Source organism: Pelodiscus sinensis, chromosome 15 (assembly GCF_052426305.1).
Source record: "Pelodiscus sinensis isolate ZL-2025 chromosome 15, ASM5242630v1, whole genome shotgun sequence".
Taxonomy (NCBI): Eukaryota; Metazoa; Chordata; order Testudines; family Trionychidae; genus Pelodiscus; species Pelodiscus sinensis.
Window position 1 is genome coordinate 29,694,425 of NC_143066.1, and position 22,513 is coordinate 29,716,937.

The window sequence follows — 22,513 nt, forward strand, 5'->3', positions numbered from 1 at the left end:
ATATCTTTTGTGGGGAATGAATCACAGAGCTAGACACTACACTAAGTAATATACAAAAGAGACTGTGTCAGTTTCAGAAAGGCCAAGAACCAGCATCTGTGATATCAGGTACCTCTTGGCATTTAAATGGAACTGGTAGTATCCAAAATAGAACTTCTAGCCCTCTCCTCTTTATATTATTTTATTTCAATCCCACCTGGCAGCCAGCATGAAGAGGATTTGACGAACTAGAACTGCAGGTTTATTAAATCAACTCAAGAGAGAGAGAGATGTTATCTGGGGACCTTTTATCAACCCCTTCTCGCTCCAACATGTCTGTCAGGTTTTTTGTTGTACTTGGTTGTTTTTTCTTTCCCCGGCTCTCTCCCTCTTTTCAAGAAAGAAGGATTCCAATAATCACAGCACCGGAGTTGTCACATCGGAGCATGCCAATCCAACGCGGCTGTTTGTAACAGACTGATCAGAGTGGGAGCCGATCAAGTCCCTCATATGGGGCTGGAGCGTGCCTCCTAAAATAAGTCCAGCGAGGACAGAGGTGCAGAAGCACACTGAGGAAGAGTTGGGATGCAGAAGAACAGAAAGAGAATCACTGAGGGAGGAAAATTAATCTGCCAGAAGTTCAAAGGGGAGCATAGAGGTGAAGGGTGGGAAGATGCCACCTTTCAGTATATTTCTCTGAGACACGAGGACTCAGCTTTGTAACACAGAAGCCCCCCGAGACTGCTTTCCTGTTCCCATTAATGGCCAGAGCCTGATGATTCCCAAAGAAGTGGGCATCTTCCCTCCCCAGGCCCATCTAGTGCATTTAGCGCCACGTGTAATATTTGGGGGGGATTGAGGGGTGGAGAACTGCCTTCTCAATCCCTTCAGGCAATCAGCTTGGTCCCTGAAGCATAAGATAAAATTGCCCTTATTATTTTAGCTTGCATAGCAGCAAATGTTGCTAATGGTCATAAAATTATCCAGTCCTTATTTAAATCCAGCTACCGTCTGTGTCTTGACGACCTCCTGATGGGCTCTGGCATCATTCCAGCATTGGGGAGGAAAGAGGGAAGGAGGCAGAGAGCTACCAGAGCGAACAGACGGGGGTGGGGGAATCCAAAGCCCTCGGCAACCCAACAACAAACGAACCAAAGGAATCGAATAGAACAAAAGATATTAAAGAGAAATCAATCCATCAGCCAGAGACTTCAAAGAGGGAGAGTGTCAAGGAGAGGTGGAAGCAGTAACAGATATAATTAGTAACACTAATAACAATGAGGGCTGGAGCCTGGGCCATGAAACAGGATGAGGCAGAAGAGCGCCGAGCAGACATGCGCCTCGACAAGTGTTATACTTTATGTGCGAAACAAGGCCAGATGGAAATCCAGCCACAACGGGGTCTTGGGTTTTGGTGCTGGCTTGTTCTGCCAGTCATCTGAGCCTCTGGCTTCTCCAGCTCTCATTTTCAGGACTCATTGACGTGGAGCTATTTGCCACCCCGGTTCTCTGGTCTGACCAGAAAGGTCAATCAGACAGAACAACCAGCAGGAAGCAATTTTATACCCCACTTCTGCTCTTCCCCAGTGCCACGAGGAGCTCTGCTCTCCACCACCGCCAGGGGCGAGAGGATGGGAACAGTATCAGGCTCTCTTATTCCGCAGCAGGACTTAATGGAATGATTCTGGGCATTTCCCATTGCTGCAGTATCCAAGTACTCTATACAACATGCAGAGCTTCATGTGGGGAAGGCCACAGTTTGCACTCTGCCCCTCGTTTTAAGCTGCTCTCCTATGTGGTCATTCCTGAGAGCTGTCTTTCAGGGTCTACACTGAGGCTACAGCTACACTGACATTTTTTTTTGGGAGAAGAGGATTTGAAAATTGCACTCTCATTTGCATATCTTCTTCTGATTCTTTTTGTGGAAGAGATTTTGTGGATAACAAGACCCGTGTAGACGGGGCCATTTGTCGGAAAAAAACCTTTTTCGCAAGATCCCGTAAACCTCGATTTTTGAGGAATAAGGGATCTTGCAGAAAAGGGTTTTTTTTTCTGATAAATGGCTTTTTAATCGGCAAAACCTCTTCCGCAAAAAGAATCGGGAGAAGATATGCAAATGAGATCATGATTCGCATATCTGTCCCTGCAGAGCCCGTGGCTTATAAATGGGTCATCAGATCAACGTTCCACCATCCAGGAAACCAACAGCCCAGTTTTCCCAATGATTTCCCCTCGGACTCAATTTCTGGCCTCAGTTCTCGTGGATACTAGAGTTTGTAGATCAAAACCAATTAAAGTGACTTCTTCTCCCTCTCAGACTAACTTCTGACATTCTCCAGAGTAAAAAAATCTTCTGACAAAAATGTAAAAAAACCACCAGCAACAAAAACCAAACCCCCTCCGTCCCAAACCACCCAACTTATCATACCGCTGTTGTGGCGTATGCACACCCCGTCACAAGGGAGAGGGTACTCAGGTGTGTGGATGCTGCCTGGTCGGCCACAGGGTCGCCAACAGTCTCTATAGTCCATAAATATCCACCTGCGGTCTAGGGTAGTTAAGCTTAGTGTCTAAGGTCAATAATGCTGTCCCTTCTCTCAGGGCAGTATAGTTTACCAGTCAGAGTCCATAAAGAGTCCTAGTTTCAGGGCAGTATAAAGAATCAGTAAGTAGCCTTTACTCCAGGGCAGTATTGCCTAATGGTCAGAGTCTGTAAGCAGCCCTTACCTCAGGGCGGTATGGCCTAAGGGCCAGAGTGAGTAGGCAGCCCTGGTCTCAGGGCAGTACAGTGAGCCAGTAAGGATGAGGGCAAATACCCTGATAGGGGGACCCAGGCCCACCCTACTCCACCGGGTTCTGACCCAGGGCCCTGTGAGAGGCAGAGCCGTCTACCACCCCCTCAACGGGGAATCCAGTCAAAAAACAACGAGTGTACCTGGGTGGGAGACGCTGCTCCTGCACCCTCGTTGGGTTACTTCCTACCAGGGCTGGTGGGGCAGCGCCCCATGTAGCGACTGGGTCTCTCGGTTCCCTGGCAGCGGCTTCTCCCTGGGGCTCCGCTGGGGCTGTGTAGCGGTGATCTCCTGGGACTCCAGTTTCCACGCTCTGCTGCAGCTCTGGCTGGACGTCCTGCTCCTTCACTGACCATCCCAGACTGAGCTGCCCTCCTGCCTTTCATGTGGCCCCAGCATTTGGAGCATGCTCAGTCTGGGTGAAGGGGCGGGACTTCCTGCCCACAGGGTCTTAATCCCTCTTGCGTCAGTGTGGAGTAGGCACACTTCGTCGCAACCACCACGTTCAAATACCGTGTTCAACCACCACGTTTTGCAACAAACCTGAGTCTCTAAGTTAAAAGAAGCACCAGCATATTTCCTATTAGCCAGGACTCTTTTTCTGAACAGCTCATACATTCATATCCAATTTTTCTAGACACTTGTGTCAATGCAATGTCATCAGACACCAGCTAATCGCTCCCCTCAGCCTGAAAAAGCTTTTCCATTGAAAAGGAGGGGATGTTAATTGTTTTTAAAAGAGCAGATGAGCAAGCACTTCTGTTTTTTTTTTTTAATGTCTCTTTCCTGGTCAGACTGGGTGCATCTTGTAGCTTTTAAGTATCATGCAATTTTTAGCACGGTTGGTATCCAATTTGAATCCATCATCCTGGCAGACAGCATAAACTGATTTACACCAAAACTTAGCACACTTTTCCTGTCCTCTCAATCCACTGGGATCCCTTGCTGGAGACGTACAGGTCTTATAGCCGACACAATAGTCACTATCCTAACCTGTTTTAGTAGCAAAAAAAACGGTAACAGAATCAAACCTGCCTATATTGCATCAGCAACAGCACCATGTATCGTTGGCTGATGAGCTCTAGCATTATTTTGGTGATGTCCTTAGAAAATAATGCCTCCCCTTCCCCCATCTTGCTTCAACATGTTTTCTGGTCAGCCCAAGTGACACTATTTTCTCTAGTCTCTAAGCCCGCAGCAGGGGGCTGTGAAATGAAAAGGACTGCGATTGCATCTCCTCTCCCTGTTTCGCTGACATGCTGGAGCTAGTTACAGCTCTAAAAACACAACCCCTCCCTAAACTGAAGTCACCCATCCACAGAGGATGCAGAGTCCTTCCTCCTGGAGCCATCAAGTGAATCTAGAGCTGTAATGTAGCCCCCAGTGCCCACGTCTGGCTGCGATATTTTGTCATGTCCCTCACATGAGGCTAAGCTCTTACAACACGCCAGGGCTCAGGCTGACAGAGTGGCAGAAATCAGGCCACAAATTGCTTTCATCGTCAATCGCACTAGTGGAACAATGAGATGATGCTAATAAAACAACTCAGTGGCAGTCTGGGAAGCTCGCCGTGCTCCACAAACACTGGTTGATTAAGCCTTACAACACTCCCCTGGAAAGATTGGGGAGTGTTATTTCCATTTTACAGAGTCCCTGACAGAAAGCGGGCAAGTGATCTGTCCAAGGCTGGGCCAGAGCCAGGAGTCAGAACCCTGATTTTCTATCTCCCAGCTCGGGGTTAACCAGGAGACTTTCCTTCCTATGTAAGTGGTAGGGTGTTGCTTCTCCGTCAGGCCCTCTGCTGGGCAGAGAAGGGACTGGGCAGGACCATGATTCGGAAAGTGGATGTTTGGAAGCCCTAGGACTCCATGGGGCCCTGCAGTCATCAGAGCCTGCTGTTCCTTCCCTGAAGCTGCCAGCTCATGGGTCTGCCACTGACCTGGCTACTGTGATGACAAACCCAAGCAATGTCAGCTCACAATGACAGCCTCCAATTCCAATGGAGTGGTGGGGACAGGGACAAAGACATAAGGAATTAGACCTCTCCTTGCCTTAAAGGAGTCACGAAAACTAACATGGTCTTTAATAGTGGAGGTGGATGCAGAAAGACAGTGCCAAGGGCCAGGTGTCATACCATGAGAGTGGTAGGAGTTAAGACCCATTTTGGGTGACTGGCCAAACATCTCTTTGTAGTTTGCTTGCCAAGGGGTGCACACTGAATTTACACTTGGGAGCATTTGCACTTGAATTTTCTTACATCACTGCGCCTCAAGCAACCTCCCCCATCACTTGTGCTTGAGCCCAGTCCTGCCTTTAAAAATGCAGCTACAGTCAGAAAAAGACACCGGAGCATACATCATCAGGGCACCCTACTACGATGATTTCCAGGTCAAATTTGCTCCGATAACAAGACTGCCCCCTTATTGCAAGAGAGTCGGCGTTTGGAGGGGTTGGCAGCGTTTTGCTCCTGTCCTAGTATCAAAGATTTAAGAATGCATGTAAAAATATTAGCACACCAAACCAGACAAAAAGCCAAAGAGAGGCTTGAATGCAGCCGGTACACAGGCTAGGCGGTCCCAATGAGCTCGGCTTTCAGAGCGCACTTCTCGAATGAAAGGGACTGGCGTGTTTGCTACAGGCGTGTGGTGCAGAGTATCTCTGTAGCTTCTACATGGAGGACAAGGTAAAGAAACTTTGCTTCTCTCTGAATCACTGGGAGCTTCTTAATGCTACGTCAAAGGGCGATGAGTCTGTCTCTTTGGGAACATGCTAACTTCCCATGATGGATTAAACTTCCTCTTTCATCTGTGGCATTTTGCCATCAACTGTGGCCACCGTACCATGCTCCCAGGGCAGGCTCTGCACCTGCCCAACTGTAGCCAGAGACCAGCCTCCTACTGCAAATCAGCACTAAGCACTGGAATAGTGATAGTCTGGTCTAGCTGAAACAAAAGACAGAACTATGTAGCACTTTAAAGACTAACAAGATTAACCATCTTGTTAGTCTTTAAAGTGCTACATAGTTCTGTCTTTTTGTTTCAGCTAAGCATTGGAATGGCACATTTACAACAGAGAGCAGGTCCTTAATCTGCATAGGAAGTGGGGGGAGGCAGGAAAACAAGGCTTCTTGCCTCTACATACAGTGGGGGAGGCTGCACTAGAGTCTGAAAAAAGATCTTTCACTGCCCTGACCCAAGACAAGAGAGAACACCCCCTGGAATGAAAGGTTTTCAGTGCTCTGCCTCCTTTCCCATCCCAAGTATTGTACGGCCAGAATGAAAAGAGAATAGAAGCTTTCTTCTCCTCTCCTGGCTTCTGAAGTTAAAGTGACTTCTGCACGGGCCTCTCCAGCCCACTCTGTGGCAAGCCCTTTGCAGAATCAGCCCAACCAGAGAGAGAGAGACTTTCAAATTCTCAGGGTGCGGAATGAGACAGGATGTAAAATCCAGGCTGTTTCCAACACGGCACAGAAAATAGCCTTCTCAACTTGATCCCTACGGCAACTAATGCAGCTGGAGACTGGCATCCACTGTGTGTACTTCAGCAACGGCTGATGCATTTCACTCACTCCTCCCCAGAGACTTCTGCTGACAGGGGCTGGGGCAGGAGTAGCTGTGAACTCCCCAGGACCGTCGGCACTCAGAGCAGTGGGATGAGAGGACTGTGGATGAGTGACTCAGTTCCCCTAATGGTAGTGACTTCTCCCAAACTATCCTTATTGAGGACTCCTGCTGGGAGAGGTGATGATTGGAGTTGGTGAGCCCCCTCAGCCAATAGACCCCCCCACCATTCCCTACACCGAGGCTGTGTCTAGACTGTGGTGTTCTTTTTCCGCTTCTTTTGTCAGAAGAGACTTTTCCAACATTTGGCCTGTCTATATGGAGCCAAATGTCAGAAACCCCCCTTTTTTCGGCACATCCATTCTTCCTTGTGAAGCAAGGTTTACAGGGATGCTGAAAAAACACGTCTGCTTTTCTCAAACTTTTTTTGGAAGAGCATACACGTGCCTTGGACGCTATCCTGGAAAAATTCTGCAGTGTAGACATAGCCAGACTGTCTCCTGTGGGGGAGGCCAAACCTGGAATAGCTGATTTTCCCAGATCTCCCAGGACCGTCGTTCAACAACAGGACAGAGATCTTTTAGGGCTGGTCTGCAGTGAAAAGAGACATCTGCATAGCTATGCTTCTCACCAGCAGGAAAAATCCACAGCCCTGAGCAACATAGTTAAGTCAATCTAACCCATCCATAGGCCATGCTGTCAATGGAGGAATTCTTCCCTGGCCTAACTACCAGCTTCTTAGTGAGGTGGATTATGTACTATGAGAGGGGAAACCTCCTGTTGCAAGTATCTGTGTGGAGGCACTACAGTTGCAGCTGTGTGGACACCAGTTTCAGGTAGTTTGTTTTTCTCCTCTTAATTTATAAATCATGAATCCTGTATCAGAGTCTCCTGCTCTCTCGCTGGCTCCAATATCATCTCTATCTTTCCCACCTTCTATCCTTCCCCAACTCCATTCCTTTCCCCACTATATGTATATGGAGATGGAGATATACCAATCTCCTAGAACTGGAAGGGACTTTGAGAGGTCATTGAGTCAAGGCATCTACCTTCATGCAGGACCAAGTACCATCCCTGACAGATTTGCCCCAGACCCCTAAATGGCTCCCTTGAGGATTGAATTCATAAACCTGGGTTCAGCAAGCCAATGCTCATACCACTGAGCTATCCTCCTCCCCCCTTTCTTTCATGCCACACTTATCAGCAACTCCTCCCCTCCTCAGCTTCTCTCAACCAGCTGCTGTGCCCTTGAGGGTTCCCTGTCCCTCCTCACTTTTCCCATGCCTCACCATCCCCATCACCCACCTCAGCTTGTCCCGTTCCCAGCTTCTTACCACCCCATCCTGCTGACCCCTCAGAATTCCCCATTTTCCACTTCATCAGTACCCAACCTCTTATCCCGGTGATGACTCTGACTCATCTGGCATTTAGATCCAGGAGTGCTTAAAGCAACAGTACACCAGGGCACACTCCATGTCTCTGTTTTATTGCCAAAACAATTCTTTTGCCTCCCCTTTTAGTTGGAGTAATGCAGTGTGGGAGGCAATGCCATTGTGTGCTCTCACAGCAGGGGGGCTTCTTAGATAAGTCTAACTCCAAGTGGCTCAGCATGTAATCAACAATCATTGCAAGTCTTAGCATCAGAATTATTCCTCCCAACTCCTTGTGCTAGATATGCATTAGAATCCTCATTTTATAGAAGGGAGAAACTAAGTCAGTGGGGCTAAGTGATTTGTCCAAGGCTCCCCATCAAATCTGTGCCAGAGCCAAGACTAGACCCTAGAAACTCTGAACTCCCACTGCTGACACTTCCTGACTAAACATGGCTGCTTGCTCATTTAGTGTAGAGCTGCTTGCAGTCGACACTTTCAGTTGAATGCTCCCATATCAGTCAGCAAACCGCACAGGAGCTGAGTTTCCCAAAGGTCATTGTTTGATGCACAGCTAATTGCTACTCACTAGCAAGGCCCCTCTCCACAGGGAGCCTCCATACTGAGACCTCTTGGATGCCAAGGGAAGAGTCGCTGTTGGAAGAAATCAGGAGCACTGGCATGTGCTCTCTGAAACCAGGCATGCCATCTTCAGGGGCAGTGTATGCACAAATGAAGCGCCCTCTGGCCAGGAACTCTTGTCTGCAGAGAGCAGACTCTTATACACCAGATTACCCCCGGATGCCAGAGCAGAAGCCCTGTTCTACAAGGGGCAGAGGCTATAATTCACTGGAGTGCTGGTTTATTAAACCTTGTTGAACCAACTAGCTTCTTCGGAAACCCATGGCTGAAAGCAGCAATTCATCTCAATGTCTCTCCCCCACACTGAAGGAGTCTCTGAAGAGAGATATTTCTTCTAACCTAGCCTATTATCCATTCACCCTCGGGAGGCAACTTTCTAATGGGCAGGAGGCTGCCTTCCCTTGCCAGTTTCCAGCACTGCTTCTCACATCACCTCTGTTTTGCTAAGATAGTGGGTTTAATGTAAACTTATTAATTACTTCATTTCTCCTGCGAGGAGCCAAGAGAAAGATTTCTAGAAGCAGCCAGGCTCTGCTATTATGTTGGCCGAGAAGTTGAGTGGGGCTGATGTCATGATTCATTTTCTTCATGACTGATGAAGGCGAGTCTTAGCTTCATGTCGTGCATATGAATCAGACAGCGTTCCCCTGGCACAGAATGCCAGGCAATCCATCTTCAACCAGGGCTTCTCCCAGCCTCAGAGAAAATGGCAAACTTTTGTTATTGGTCTTCACTCAAATGGCTATGCTAATGCCCTGTAACCACAATGAGAATGGGGGAGTTGTGATCCGTTCACAAAAGTTGCGCCTTCCACCACTTATGAAAACTGGGGTGGGAGCAATTTGTTCCCTTTAATTTTTTCCATCCATGTGCAGAATAAATGTTGTTATGTGCACTGAGGCATGCACGAATGTGCACCACCAATAGAAACACATGCTGCTAGCTGTGGGCTCTCTGCTAATCAGCTGGAAGGCATTTGAATCTCTCATGAGAGGCTGCCCAAGTGCACAGCTTACAGAGAACGCTGAACTGGAGCAACTGTTTACTTCTTGCGCTTGTAGCTCCACACTCTGTTTGCTTCAGTCATTCTAGTTGGGAAAGATTGGGCCTAGAGTTACTGTGAGTGTCCTCAGTATGATTCCTACTGAGAATGGAGGAGCTACTGCCTTCCCACAGGGTAATGGAATAAAGTACAAAGGGGAAGCCATTGTATTAGTAGGAATCTCTTTTGGATAATGTGTAGAGACTAGTATCATTTCTGGCAGTAATGAGATGTGCCTCGAAAATTGAAGGACTGCATAATACACCCTCAGGAGTGGCCCAAGGCCGGCTGTGGCAGCTGGCGCCCCAGGCGGAAGGCACGATCGGTGCCCCCGCCTGCACAGCCGTCAATGGCGTGATGTCATCATCGGGAGCCTGGGCCGCCCCTGTACACCCTCCCTTGCTGTGGTAAACCCAAGCACCACCGATTGACCATTTGTTATCAATCGGATACCTATGATGCCCTGGGTAAGGGAGGGAAGGGAATAAAAACGTCAAATAAAAGAAGCATACGCCCAGATGGGAAAGTGATACTTTAATCTGAAAAACAAATTAACCAGCCCCTCTATTACAGTACAGCCTTTCAGAGCTGTCAGAAAGATCCCTCTGCAGTCGGGAGAGAGAGGTGGTGACGGTTACACCCAAAAATAGCCTGAAATAGCCAAGCAACCCGAGAGTCTTGTGCAAGGAAGGAAAAGCACTCAAGTGATGTCTAAGCACTGGGCGTTTAGCGTAAGAGGGGGAAGAGAGAAGGGTCCGCACAGGTGCTGAGTTCTGACAAACCAGCTATGAAGGACATGATCTTGCAAAGCTTTCTGTCTTGAACGGTTCTCAACTCTCACTGAGCAGCGAGCTGTCTATGAGAGCAGGCTGTATCCAAAGGGCCCCACTAGCCATGACTCCAGTCCTCCACAATTGTCCTGCACTCCCAGAAGCCAACCCTCATTAGTTGGTGGCTGCTCAAGCTGTCATTTCCCCTATAGCCTGTGCGCTGAGCTTCAAAGAGCTTTCATGTAGGAGAGGTTGAGACCCAATTCAACAGGATCCACCTACAAGAAGCTGGGACTTGAGCAGCTGGGAGCTCCCCAAAGTCAACATTCTCCTGCCCTCTCTATAGTGACTCCTGCTGAGACAGGCTACATAAGAAGCTGACAATTTAATAAAAAGGTCTCAATGTTCAATAGGGAGGTGGACAGCTGGCAAAAGGGAGCTCTGACCTGGAGTTATTTTTGTTCTCCCCTGGAAACTGTATTGTGGGAATCTTAATTGCTTCTTCAAACAGCCATGATGTGTTTGGGGAGAAAAGGAGAGAGGGGACTGTAAAAGAAATGGGAAGCAACCGTATGCAACAGAAGCAAAAGAACTTGGCCTGATTAGCTCCTGGATCCCCTTTCCACTGCACTAGGCAGGCCAGCGGTGAAACGACAGTCCTGAGCCACATCTAGAAGGTGCCAGGCTAGCTTTCAGTGAGGGTTAAGCACAAGTCTGGCGGCTGAAGAGTTCGAGGGTGACGGCGCTGAGGAATGCTGGAATGCTGTCCTGGTGCAGCAGGTGCAGATCGATGAGCTCACGAATTGTCAGAGAGAATTCAGTTTCCAGAAGTTGCATCTTCCCACCAGAGGAGCTGGAGGCCTGAGAGGAGAAGATAGGGGTGGAGAAGAGAGAAATGAGGGGCAGGGAAGGAAGAAAGAAATTGTTAATACAGTAGGGTTTCATTTCACTTCAAATACTGAAGAATTCTAGCACTCTTGCTATGGAGGCTCCTTCAGTGTACATCTTATTCTAATCAAGGTAACGTTATCTGCTGCAGAGCAGGTGTTCAACACATGATTTAATTGGACCATTATTAAGTTCTGCATTTCCAAAATCTCTGAACAATACCCCCCCTTGTGAGCCTCAAATGAATAATGAATTACAAGGCAGTAGGAAGAATATTTAAAATATCTTGAAAATAAACTTTAAAGGGTCTGAACAATTAACACATGCAGTCACAGCAGAAAAAGCAGAACCAGGGATGCTTTAGAAGAAAAATCTTTGAATAGCCTGGTCTTGGGTGGCAGAAAATAGTCAAAGAGCTCTTTCTCCATTAAGGATCCAAAGTCCTTAGGCCACTCCTCTCTTGGAGGAAAAGACGACATGTTTTCAATGAATATTCCTTTTAAATGAGCCAGTGATCTATCTTTAATTAGGCCCCCTGGTTTGGGTATGTCTACACTGCAATAAAAGACCCAGAGTGATTACACAATTATTTAACGTGGGGGCAGGGCCAGGAGCCAGTATGCTCCTGACTCCACTGCTGGGGAGCCCCAGCAGAGGCAGCAGCTGTGGCAGAGGCAGCAGCACAAGGTGGCAGGCGGCTCCCAACGCAGGCCAGCCTACCCCCCTGTGCTGCTGCCTTTGATACGGAGGCAGCAGCACAGGGTGGCACCAGACCCCGCCCCCCATGGACAGAGGCTGCACTGGCTTCCCATGGAGCAGCCTCCCCGACCTTCCCCCACGCTGCTGCCTCTGAGGGAGACAGCAAGGGGGGGCACGTGGCTCTGTGTAAGCTGATATGTGGGGGGAGCCGGCTTGAAAGCCAGTTTTCTGCGTGTATCTGCTCCTGCCTGCTCCCCTCACAGTATCTGCTACTGCCTCTCTATCAGAGGGAGCAGTGGGGGGCGAGAGTGGGGCAGGCGGCTCTGCTGATCCAGTGCTTGTGGGAAGCCAGCTTAAAAGCCATCTTTTCATGGGCACCAGCTCCTGCCTCCCGTCCTTCACTGGTACAGAGGTAGCAAGGGGGGGGAGGGGAGTACATGTCGTCGATAGGACTAACCCATAAGCCTAGGTTTATTTGTTAATCATGTAGTCAGCTACATGCTGACATCCCTATTATCAAGACCGCTTCCCATGATCAGGTGCTTTGCTGAAGGAGAAATTAGACACACAGAGAAGGGTGGAATCTCAACACATGGTAAAAACCTCTCATCATAACATAGGCATAGGTGCTGGAACTAAGACAGCGGCGGGCGCTGCAGCACCCCCTGGCTTGAAGCGGTTGTCATTAAATCCAGGGTTTACTGGTCAGTTCAATGGCTCTCAGCACCCCCACTGCACAAACTGTTCCAGCCCCCCTGAACATAGGTTATAAAAAGGGTAAAGAAGCAAAATGCAAGAGGAACCAAAGGATCCAGTGCAAACTGTGCTTGTTTCTTAATAAACCAGCAAAACAATCCCAGCAGAAAGTCGTGTTTTCCTCCCCAGACATTTCTCTTTTGGGAAAGATCACTGTTCCGCATCTGCCCTCTTCATGAGGCACAACACAACCAGCCTGTCTCCGGAATGGGACATTCCTTAGCCACATGCTATGCAGCCAAGGGAAGTCTTGAAGCAGCTCAGATAGAACTGCCCTCTCCCAAGGGGGCTATCAGTAACTTGAGCGCTGGGTGTTTGTGTGCACAGGCAGCATGTACCTTCACCTCCTAGAAGGGCAACGCTAATGTCAGGGAAGCACCAAAGGCCCCAGGGATCTTTTTGTTTCCAATTTCATGTTTGCAGGAGTCAGGGTTAATTTCATTATGAACTTCTCATGTAAATGTCACTTCTGATTGTGACGAGTGCAAGGCACAGAGGAAGGCCCTGTCACACCAATGCCAGGGAGGGGATTGAAACAAGATTTTGTAGTGGAAAAGTAAATTAAGAGTTTGTTTAAAGCTCTTCCACTTCAGTTCAATGTTCATTTCTCTTTATGAACTACTCCAGATGGTGAAGTTTAGTGCCTTAATCCTTTGTTTCATAGAGCCACCCTTCTCGCTTTCTGAGCATTCTTTGGGAAAGTGGGTCAGATAGGGACAAACTGAAGAGACTGACTGGGAAAGATGAAAACAGTGGCAAATGACAGAGAGAAAGGGAACTAGGTCAGTGAGGGATCTGCATTTGCACAATCTCAGTGTGGAGCTCTCACATAGCCTTGAATTAGACCATAGGCCAGATGCTATCAATCAGAGATATGCCAAGGCAGCCAGCTTTTGAGTTTGCAAATCCAAGCCCATGGGTTTTGGATCTGGGTCTCTGTGTGCCAACACATTAAAGTTTAGGCTGGGGAGAGGAAGGTCAAAATATTACGGAGGCACCAGTAGTATCTTCATAGTCAGGGCTGAGTTGAATTTTACAACTCTCTTCACTATGTATGAAATATATAGTGTCTCCTCCACCAAATTAGTGCCCTTATTATTTGGGCACAGAATTAAGTATATCCATGGAGGAATTTGGCACCCACTGTCAGACCATTTATTTGTTCTTTATGGTCTAAATAATGGAAATAGCTTCAAAACTCTGTACAGTTAGAACTCAGTGAAATCTTCTGGTTGTTTCTATATTGCTCAAGGGTGGCATAAAGCAGCCAGAGCGAACCAATGAAATTGGCCATTGAAATTAAAAATGAATTGAAGTCGATACTTTATGTTTTCAAATCACAAAAAATATCATAAGTAGAAGGGGTAGCCATGTTAGTCTGTACAACTATTCCTGGGACACCTTAAACACAAAGGGTATGTCTACACTGCCACCCTAGTTCGAACTAGGATGGCCAATGTAGGCATTCGAACTTGCAAATGAACCTCGGGATTTAAATATCCCGGGCTTCATTTGCATGTTCCCGGGCAAGCGCCATTTTTAAATGCCTGTAGTTCGAACTACCTGCCCGCGGCTACACGCGGCACGGACTATGTAGTTCGAACTACAGACATTTAAAAATGGCGCCCGCCCGGGAACATGCAAATGAAGCCCGGGATATTAAATCCCGGGCTTCATTTGCAAGTTCGAATGCCTACATTGGCCACCCTAGTTCGAACTAGGGTGGCAGTGTAGACATACTCAAACAGATTTATTTGGGCATAAGCTTTCATGGGCAAAGATGCATCTGAGTCCTTGCCCACAAAAGTTTATACCCGAATAAATCTGTTAGCCTTTAAGGTGCCACAGGACTCATTATTTTTTGAAAAAAATCATATCATTCTTTTTGCATTTCTTATTTAGTGTTCATGTACACTACAATGGACTAAAAAAACCTAACAAACAAGCAAGTTGCTGGACAAAATTTTGGTTAAAATGGAGTTAAAGTTGAGAGTACCAGTAATTTTGGGTAAAATTTATCACAGGAATATAATTATCATCAAACCAAACATTATTAACTCTGAGTTCCCTGGGTTTATGTCAAACTTAAAAAAAAGGGCCAAATATGTTCAGGTAAGGAAATGTAGTTAGGGCACCTAAAAAAATCTGCAATCTGATCTGTCGTGATGGCATGTGGAAAATGTCTAATAACATTTCTTTAAAAATTAATTCAATCTAATATGGACCAAAAGGACGACAGTGTTTTATCCAGTCATATTGTTAGGATGTTGTTACTGAAAGCAGAAAGATTTAGAGCTCGACTAAATATGTGGGTCTACTGAAAGGGTCAGGTCAAAGTTAACACCTCTGTTACGGGTCTAATTTAGCCCCTTTAGGTTAATGGGCAAATCAATGTGGCCTTTTGGAGTTTGCAAAACCAAAGCCAGGGTGGGTCAGATCTAGATTCTATTTTATCCAACACACCAACATTTGGGGAGAAGACATTCCAGTTTTAGCCTGTCTCTGTTATCACTCCATTCTGTTTTCAGAAATATAAAAGATCTTTATCAGGAAAAGAATTGAGATAGGACAAAACACTCTCTACTAGATACTGATAAAGGGGTGCTGGAACAAATTATATCATGGGGGTGCCATGGAACCAAACTGTAAACCCTAGGTATAATGGAGACCATTTCAATCCAGGGAGTTGCTGCTGTACCCCTAGCTCCCGCACCTATGTACTGATATGTGCATAAGTCTGCAAGTGCCTGAGCCACGCTACGGGTACAAAGAACACCACCACATTTTCTACTTCCTGGGTGCTCTGCCCTACTGAATCACCACAAAGTCAGAAGCAGCTTTTTGGCCATGTTGTATGAACAGGACAAGTGGGGTCCATCTATCATGTGGAGACATGAACTTCCAGCAGTTGCTTTTCAACCTCCTCAGAAAAAGGAGCCTTTAGTACAATTGCTTTTCCAGAAGAGAAAAGATTACCTGTTCCCAGTCAGAAGAAAACATCATAAATCTTCCTTTTAACCCTGGAAATTGGTAAATTATTCAAGGCTTTATAGTTTTTTTTATATTTTTTGAAGGCAGAGACTTGCATTACAGATAAAGCCTTGTGTCAGCACTCAGTCCTTTACGAGAGCCAGGTACCTTGGAACTTGTGTGCCCTTTCCATTTGTTCCACTCTATTTATCTGTCTGTGCAGGGGATGAAGGCTTGAGTGGGATCTAAAGCTAATCATGGAAAGTGAATGCCCGAGAGAGGTGAGCAGCCCAGTGAAGGAGCTACTGTTTCCCTTTCAGTCACAGGATAAACTTTCTATTTGTCTCGCACTCTGCTCATTCCATCTTCAGCCAAACTCTTCGGTCAATATCTGTGTTTCTAGCTGGACATTTATTTTGAGGGTTGGAAAGGCACAAAGAGTGGAGCAGGAGGGTAGGAGCCAAGTAGCCGCAACCACCAAATTCCTCAGGTTGACGAGTCTGACTACTGGCCTTGAAAAACAGCGATACCCACATGCACTCAGTCGCTGCACTTACAGAGACTGGGAGTCTCCGTAACGGTGAGCATAACAGGGAAGCAAATATTAGCTCCTCTCAGCTCCAACAGGGATCACCCTCACTCATGGCACAATAGGGGTCTAAAGCAGACTCTGTTCACAATCCCTAGGGATTCTAAATGCTGCAAAAAGTAAAGCGTTTCTTTGTTAGGAAGTCACGTTGGCAGTTGCCAGGACTGTCCTGATGTTTGTAAGAGATGCAGCGAGGTGTGAAGTACAAAGGAGGATCACTCATTGTTGTCACTTCAACAGGACACATACATGGGTTCAGACCATGCTAGGGTTGCTATCGATATGGTCAAGATTACACTCTCTGTCCCAGTCTTTAAAGTCTATAAGCTTTCCAACAGAGCAATCTCCTGGACTGGAATTTCTCTCTCTAGACTGGTGGGGATGTTCAAGGTTTGCTAAAATTTTGTTTGGCTCTTTACAAGACACTCAGATGATTCAGAAGGCTGTGTGGGACAAGATAGAAATTCACCCCTCCACTGCCCCATTCCAGGGAATACTTTTGCAAACAGGAAATTAAAATAAGGTATAAAGTCTATAAACTGAAACTTGGTATGAACTGTCATCATTTCTTACTAGACCAACCAGCTCAGGCCTGGCCAAAGAGTTTGGAGGTCTCAAGGCAGCATGCTGTGGTTGGCTGCGCCATGTGGCCAGGCAGCTCCCAGCCAGGCCAGCGAGCAAGCGGCTGGGCAGGCAGGCACCAGGCAATGCGAGGCCCTGAAGGCACTGGGCCCAAAGGCCAGGCCTGAACCAGCTGGCAGCAAGAGGTCACACAGCAAAAGGGTCAGACACAGTGACAGATGCTGCCAACACACGGGAAGGGCAAACACCATGAGCACATTCAAAAGCATGAGGTCATAAGCAGGCCCGCAGACAGAGGGGAGGGGGAAAAGGGGGCAACTGCCCTGGGGCCCAGTGATTCAAAAGGGCCTGGGGTGGCTGTTACTGTGGCAGTGGCTGGAGCTCCAGGCCCTTTAAATTGCCACCAGAACTCTGGCTATGCAGTGGGCCAACGCTCCCCCCCACTTGTGCCCTCACTTCTAGGATCACGGAATTCGTCCCCCACCCCGACTTTGCCCAGGGGCCCAGGAATTCTGCCAGCCATCCATGGCCATAAGAAAACCCAACCCCATAGTGTACTGGGCAGCATCTTTTGCCTCAGTTTCCCACCTTGCAGTGGGAGAGTCTGACAAACGAATGTCCCTTTAACACATCATTTCTGTCTGCCTTCACTGCACCCCTGGAGTGCTGTGAAGAGAAGGATGCTGTGCTGCGGAGGCCCCAGAAGAAGGTGTCTAGGGGAAAGACGCAGCAGAGGAGAACAAAGGTGGGAGAAAGGGAGAAAAAGAGAAAAATCACATTGTGACGTTTGATACAATTCAGAATTTCACCACAAAGTGGGGCAATCTCCTGTTTCATATGAAAATCCACTGCCCTATTTATGGAAGATGTACGACATAGATGCCCAATGAGCATTCAGATGTACATGTGCAGCATGGACCTCAGAAAGGGTTAAGCTCTAAGAGGATGTGCTGCTTTAACTGGACTGGCAAAGTGACTCTCTAGCCCTTTGACACCATGAGGAACTTCATTACTGTGCAGATGAAACAGCAATACTCCAAAGTGAATGGGCACCTTTATTTTCAAAGCTACTCTTGGCCAGCTGTTTTAATGGACAAGTAATCTGTTGCCCCAGTGACATTTATGCAGGAAGGCTACTGGGGCTGTTCCAGCTCATCTGCTAAGATGTCTGCACTGCTCTTTTCATTGAGTGGATCCACCTGCTGTGCGACCTCCTAACCCATGAAGGCTTTGTCTACACTTCAAAATGAAAGTGCAGCCACAGCAGCGCTTTACATTGAAAGTGGGCCCACGGCAGGCGTGCTGGGAGAGCACTCTATGTAAACCACCTTCACGAGGGGAGTAGCTAACTGTGCTGGGAACCCGTTTACACTGGCGCATCAACTTGCTGCACTCGGGGTGGGGTGTGTGTGGTTTGTCACGCTCCTGAGCCAGGAAGTTGCAGTGCAGTAAAGTGGCAGTGCAGACTTAGCCTACCACTGTGAATACACTGCAGGGAACAATCCTACTGGTACCCTACTCCTTGGCTGATACCTCCTTGCTGCAATGGTGTTTTTATTCACTCTGTGAACTTGGCCATGCTGACTGTATGCCTGCAGTGCCAGTATGGCTCCTGCATTGCTCTCGTCACAAGATGGAACTGCCTGCTGCATTATCTTTCCATGGGTCACCCAGCTCTGCTGCCTCCACACCACCTACCTCCTTTAATTACTTTATAAAACCCCTTTGGCACTGATCTGGGCATCTCTTAGGAACTCTGCAATGTTCTTACCCCACCTAAGATTGCATTACTCAGCAGTGTTATCACAACCCACTGTGCAAAACCCTGCATGCCAACACTCTAGCTGGATATGACACTTGCCCTTCTGTTTGCCAAAAGCAACCCATCCCTCATTCAAGTGTTTTAGCCTGCCTCTCTCACTTTTTATAGTTTTGTCATGCAGCCTCCTGCAGGGTTTCTCTTTTTCTGCCTAGGCCAGGTCACATGTTTTCTCCAGCCATTAGTACGGTTAAATCTTGTCACAGTCCAACAAACCAATTTTAAAACCATTTTTAAAGCAGTCGGCTCTGACCTTTAAACAAGAAAATATTTTTGTTTCTGCCTCTTGCTTTAGATTCCGAGATTTTTCTAAATGTCAAAGGCCTAGCGTGCACACACAGCTGTCAGAGAGAGGCACACAGCCTCAGAGAGGGCCCTAAGCCTGTTCTCAGGCGCCAATTCCCAGCAAAGAGTACACATTAGAAAACAAAGCTCACGTCTAAAAGTCTGTGTGTGTGCACATGCGCACGCATACTCCCGAAGGAACACACACAAACAAAAGTATTTGCAAAGTCTGAATGCTCAGCTAAAAATACCACAATCAATTCCTCCTTTAAAGCTGATGTGGTAAATTCAGGAGCAGGATGGGATTTGCTGGCCACATTTTTCTCAGTGGAGTTGGTGCACTACAGCCTTCTCTTTAGTGTCTGCACAATGGGATTATTCTGTAGAGAGGCTAATTCTTGCTAAGCGTTCTTTCCTCTCATATAGGTCTCCAGAAGATCTCTTCAAATATTGAAGGACAGAGACATGGGGAGGGAGGATGTGAAGGGGAGACTGACTGCTCAAGTTAAACAATGCGATATAAAGAGTTCTGAGAATCTGTATAATTGTTCAGACTTGGCTCTCTTGGGTGGTGATATCATTATCAAAATCCCCCAATTGAATTATGCTTCACCAATCAATCTCTCCTAAGCATTACACCCTGCTCAAATATCAGGTCCCCAGGTAGCTAGTAAATCACTGTAATTAGAGGCTGTTCATTTAAAACGATAGAAATATTAAAAAAACAACATCAAGCAAATTTGCCCACAAGATGTGGTTCTGGCTGGAAATATTTATGAGTTTATTGAACTCCCACTCTATTGCTTTTGTTTATTTTTTGTCGTAACCAGCAGATTTGCTAGCCTGCGACATCACTCTACCATGCCCTATGGGACGCTTAACAATTGAGCACTAATAAGACCTGTCCTTCAATCAGGGAATGCTGCCTTTCCCAAAATGACCTCTCCTTGTCTCCAGCTATATTCCCTTTCCCCATAATATTCTCTTTGTAACCTAAAAGAGGGAGAGTTTGCTCTTTATAATAATTGCTTCTTGTCAAGACCTCTGATCCCTATGTCACAAGCTTGATACATAAAGTGAATTTATGAGGCAGAGGGGAACAGACGTCTATATAAAGAGCCTTCCAGGGCAGGTAATGAAAAAGCTGCTTTGAACTGCTGTGTGAAGAGGCGCAAATGCCTAGCAATGCCAGGATGAAAAGTGAATACTAGGACTAGGATAAGAGAGGAACAACCCCATGCACACGACCAGATTTATGACAAACACTTCCTGTCTCTTGCTTATTATTCAATATTGAGATGAACCACAAGCCCTGCCTCTTTAGTACAGGCATATAGCTCAGACACTTCCATCTTTAATGGGGAACATGACCCACGGTTTATATATACAAGTGATAAAACTGACTGAGCACCGGCTATTACACTAACTCAGTGTCAAAGGAAACTAAATGGCGCGCTGCATGCACATGGACACGTTCCTTCACACAACCACGTGCTTTGACTTATGTGCGTATGTCTGCAAAGGCCACAGGAGATGGCAAAAAGGAAAATTTAAACACAAACACCAACACTTGTCAAACTGCATCCATTTCTCTCCTGGAGAGTAAACCAGAGGATGTTAGTGCCAGGGAGAGAAGTGTGTGGATGGCTTTTCTTCCGTCATGAGGTCTCTTCTATAGATTGCTGCTGTTTAGATAGTGTAGTCCCCTTACTAAGGGGGCCTCTGTTTTATTCTGAAAAGACCCTGTGTGCTACAATCCAGACTACAATTCCCATGAGCCCTTGGAAAAAAACAGGAAGGGAGGACTCTGGGGGGAGAGAGGAGGCTCTCTCCATGTGCTTAAAGAAGAGGCCTAGCAGTCTGCCTTAGAGTTTGGAACCAAAGGGGGAGCCAGGCTGCTGCCAAGGACATTGATCCAGTGCAGAGGCTGTTGGAGTGCAGCTACAGACCCTTGCCTGTTGAAACTAGGAGATAGCAGGCTGCTTTCTATAGGCACAGCACGAGGCAGTAAGTTTTGGGCCTTGTTGGAAAAGTGCTGCCTGGGACAGAGCTGCTGTTTAGCCTGGACCAAATCTTCACTACAGCTGCAACATCAGCGTGCCCACGCAAGCGTCTGGGGCTGAATCTAGGGGGATGCACACTCTGGGGTGGGGTCACTGGTAGTACAAATGTTAGCTGTATAAGCTTCAATTATTGTTATGTGTTTTGTTAAGGCTATTCATTTCTAATTCTGTTAATCCCTGTTTATTTAAGTTAAGTAAAGATTGCTTATTTTAAAGTGTTCTATTAGATGTATATGATCTGTAGTTGTTGGTTTGGATCCATATTATAGTTGGAATGAGTACATTCCTGGAGGCTCTCAAGGCACACCAGTGTGTGTACAAGGCCAGCCAGGTGGAGGCACCGCCATTTTATATTCACTGCCAGCAAGGGACTGCAGCAACGGAGTGGATAGGGCTTTCCCCAACTAAACACCATCACCACTGGGGTGCTCAGGATCTCTTCTAGGTTAAAACATCAGGCGCCCAGGCACACCTGTGAGTGTGACCTGCTCCTCAGTAACCCGGGGAGGAAAAAGGGGGTTACAATAGTAAAAAGTGACACCCTAAAAATGAGGGCAAAGGTCTCAGGTTTTATATAATGGGAAGAATTTATGAATATTTATACTATTTGATTAGTACTACTGATGTCTTGCATTTGTCTATTAAGATAGCAACTTTGATCCTGAAGGATGTAATTACACACTAACTACTGCTTTCATGACCTCACTTCACCATTGCGTGAGGCAACCACTTCTGGGATGGAATTTGGCAACTATTGAATAGCACATAGAAACACTACACAACGGTTTAGGATAAGAAGAGACAAATGCCATACCTAATTAGATCAAAATACACCCATGGGACATCCCCCAAACAAAATATTCTTGCTAGGCTCTAGGTTTGCCTGCACTGCACTAAAAAACCTGCAGCACTGAGTCTCAGAGATCGGGACAGCAGACTTAGGCTCATGCTGCGGGGCTAAAAATTGCAATGCAGACATTTGGGCTTGGGCTGGAGTCCAGACTCTGTGATCCACCTGCTTGTTGGGGCCTCAGAGCCCGGGTGCCAGCCTAAGCTTGAACATCTATACTGCAATTTTATAGCCTCATAGCCCTAGGACCCTGAGTCAGGTGATCAGGGTCAGCTGCGGCTGTGACGCAGGGTTTTTATTGCAGCATAGACGTACCCAGCAAGTATTAGCATAAGATCCTATTTTATAACTGGCTAGCAGACCTTTGGCCAGTAGAAATAGCTGATGTTTGCACCTACGTCTGAGGTGTTTAAAAAGGTCTTCCAACAAAAAAGAAAATGAGTGCTTAAGAGAATACGGTATGATAGCCACAGATTTTTTTTTTCAAATATCAATCAATCAAAATCCCAAACACAGGATTATATCTTTGAACAAAATTCCTCCTTCTCCTATGTTATTACCACAAGCCTTTGTGTGTAAAGAGTATGTTACCTTTAAAAAACAATGCTGCTACAGTATCTTAGAACTAGAAGCAAGAAAGCAGAATTGTTACTGAATCTTCAATGGAGGCACCTACAAAGAAAGTGGACACATCAGCCCTAACACAACAGCTAAATTTCTAAATAAGTGGATGGCTAGGATGTCCATGCTGTAACTTCCTGAACATATGTCAAATGACTATATTGGAAGTGTCAGACTATAAAATGAATGGCTAACAAGCTATGAAGGCAAAATGAATGGCTAACAAGCATGGACAG

At 46.7% G+C, this 22,513-nt stretch overlaps 1 protein-coding gene across 7 annotated transcripts in view; it reads right to left on the reverse strand.

Annotated features, from left to right (window-relative positions):
- Positions 1 to 9,898: 9,898 nt before the first annotated feature.
- Positions 9,899 to 22,513, reverse strand: part of MAD1L1 (mitotic arrest deficient 1 like 1) — a 749,374-nt gene continuing 736,759 nt past the window's right edge. For all 7 annotated transcript variants that reach the window (XM_075899591.2, XM_075899593.2, XM_006112872.4 and 4 more), the window contains one exon: positions 9,899 to 11,016. In XM_075899591.2, the coding sequence (XP_075755706.2) occupies positions 10,858 to 11,016 (159 nt within the window). In that variant the 3' untranslated portion in view covers positions 9,899 to 10,857. The remainder of the gene's footprint in view (positions 11,017 to 22,513) is intronic.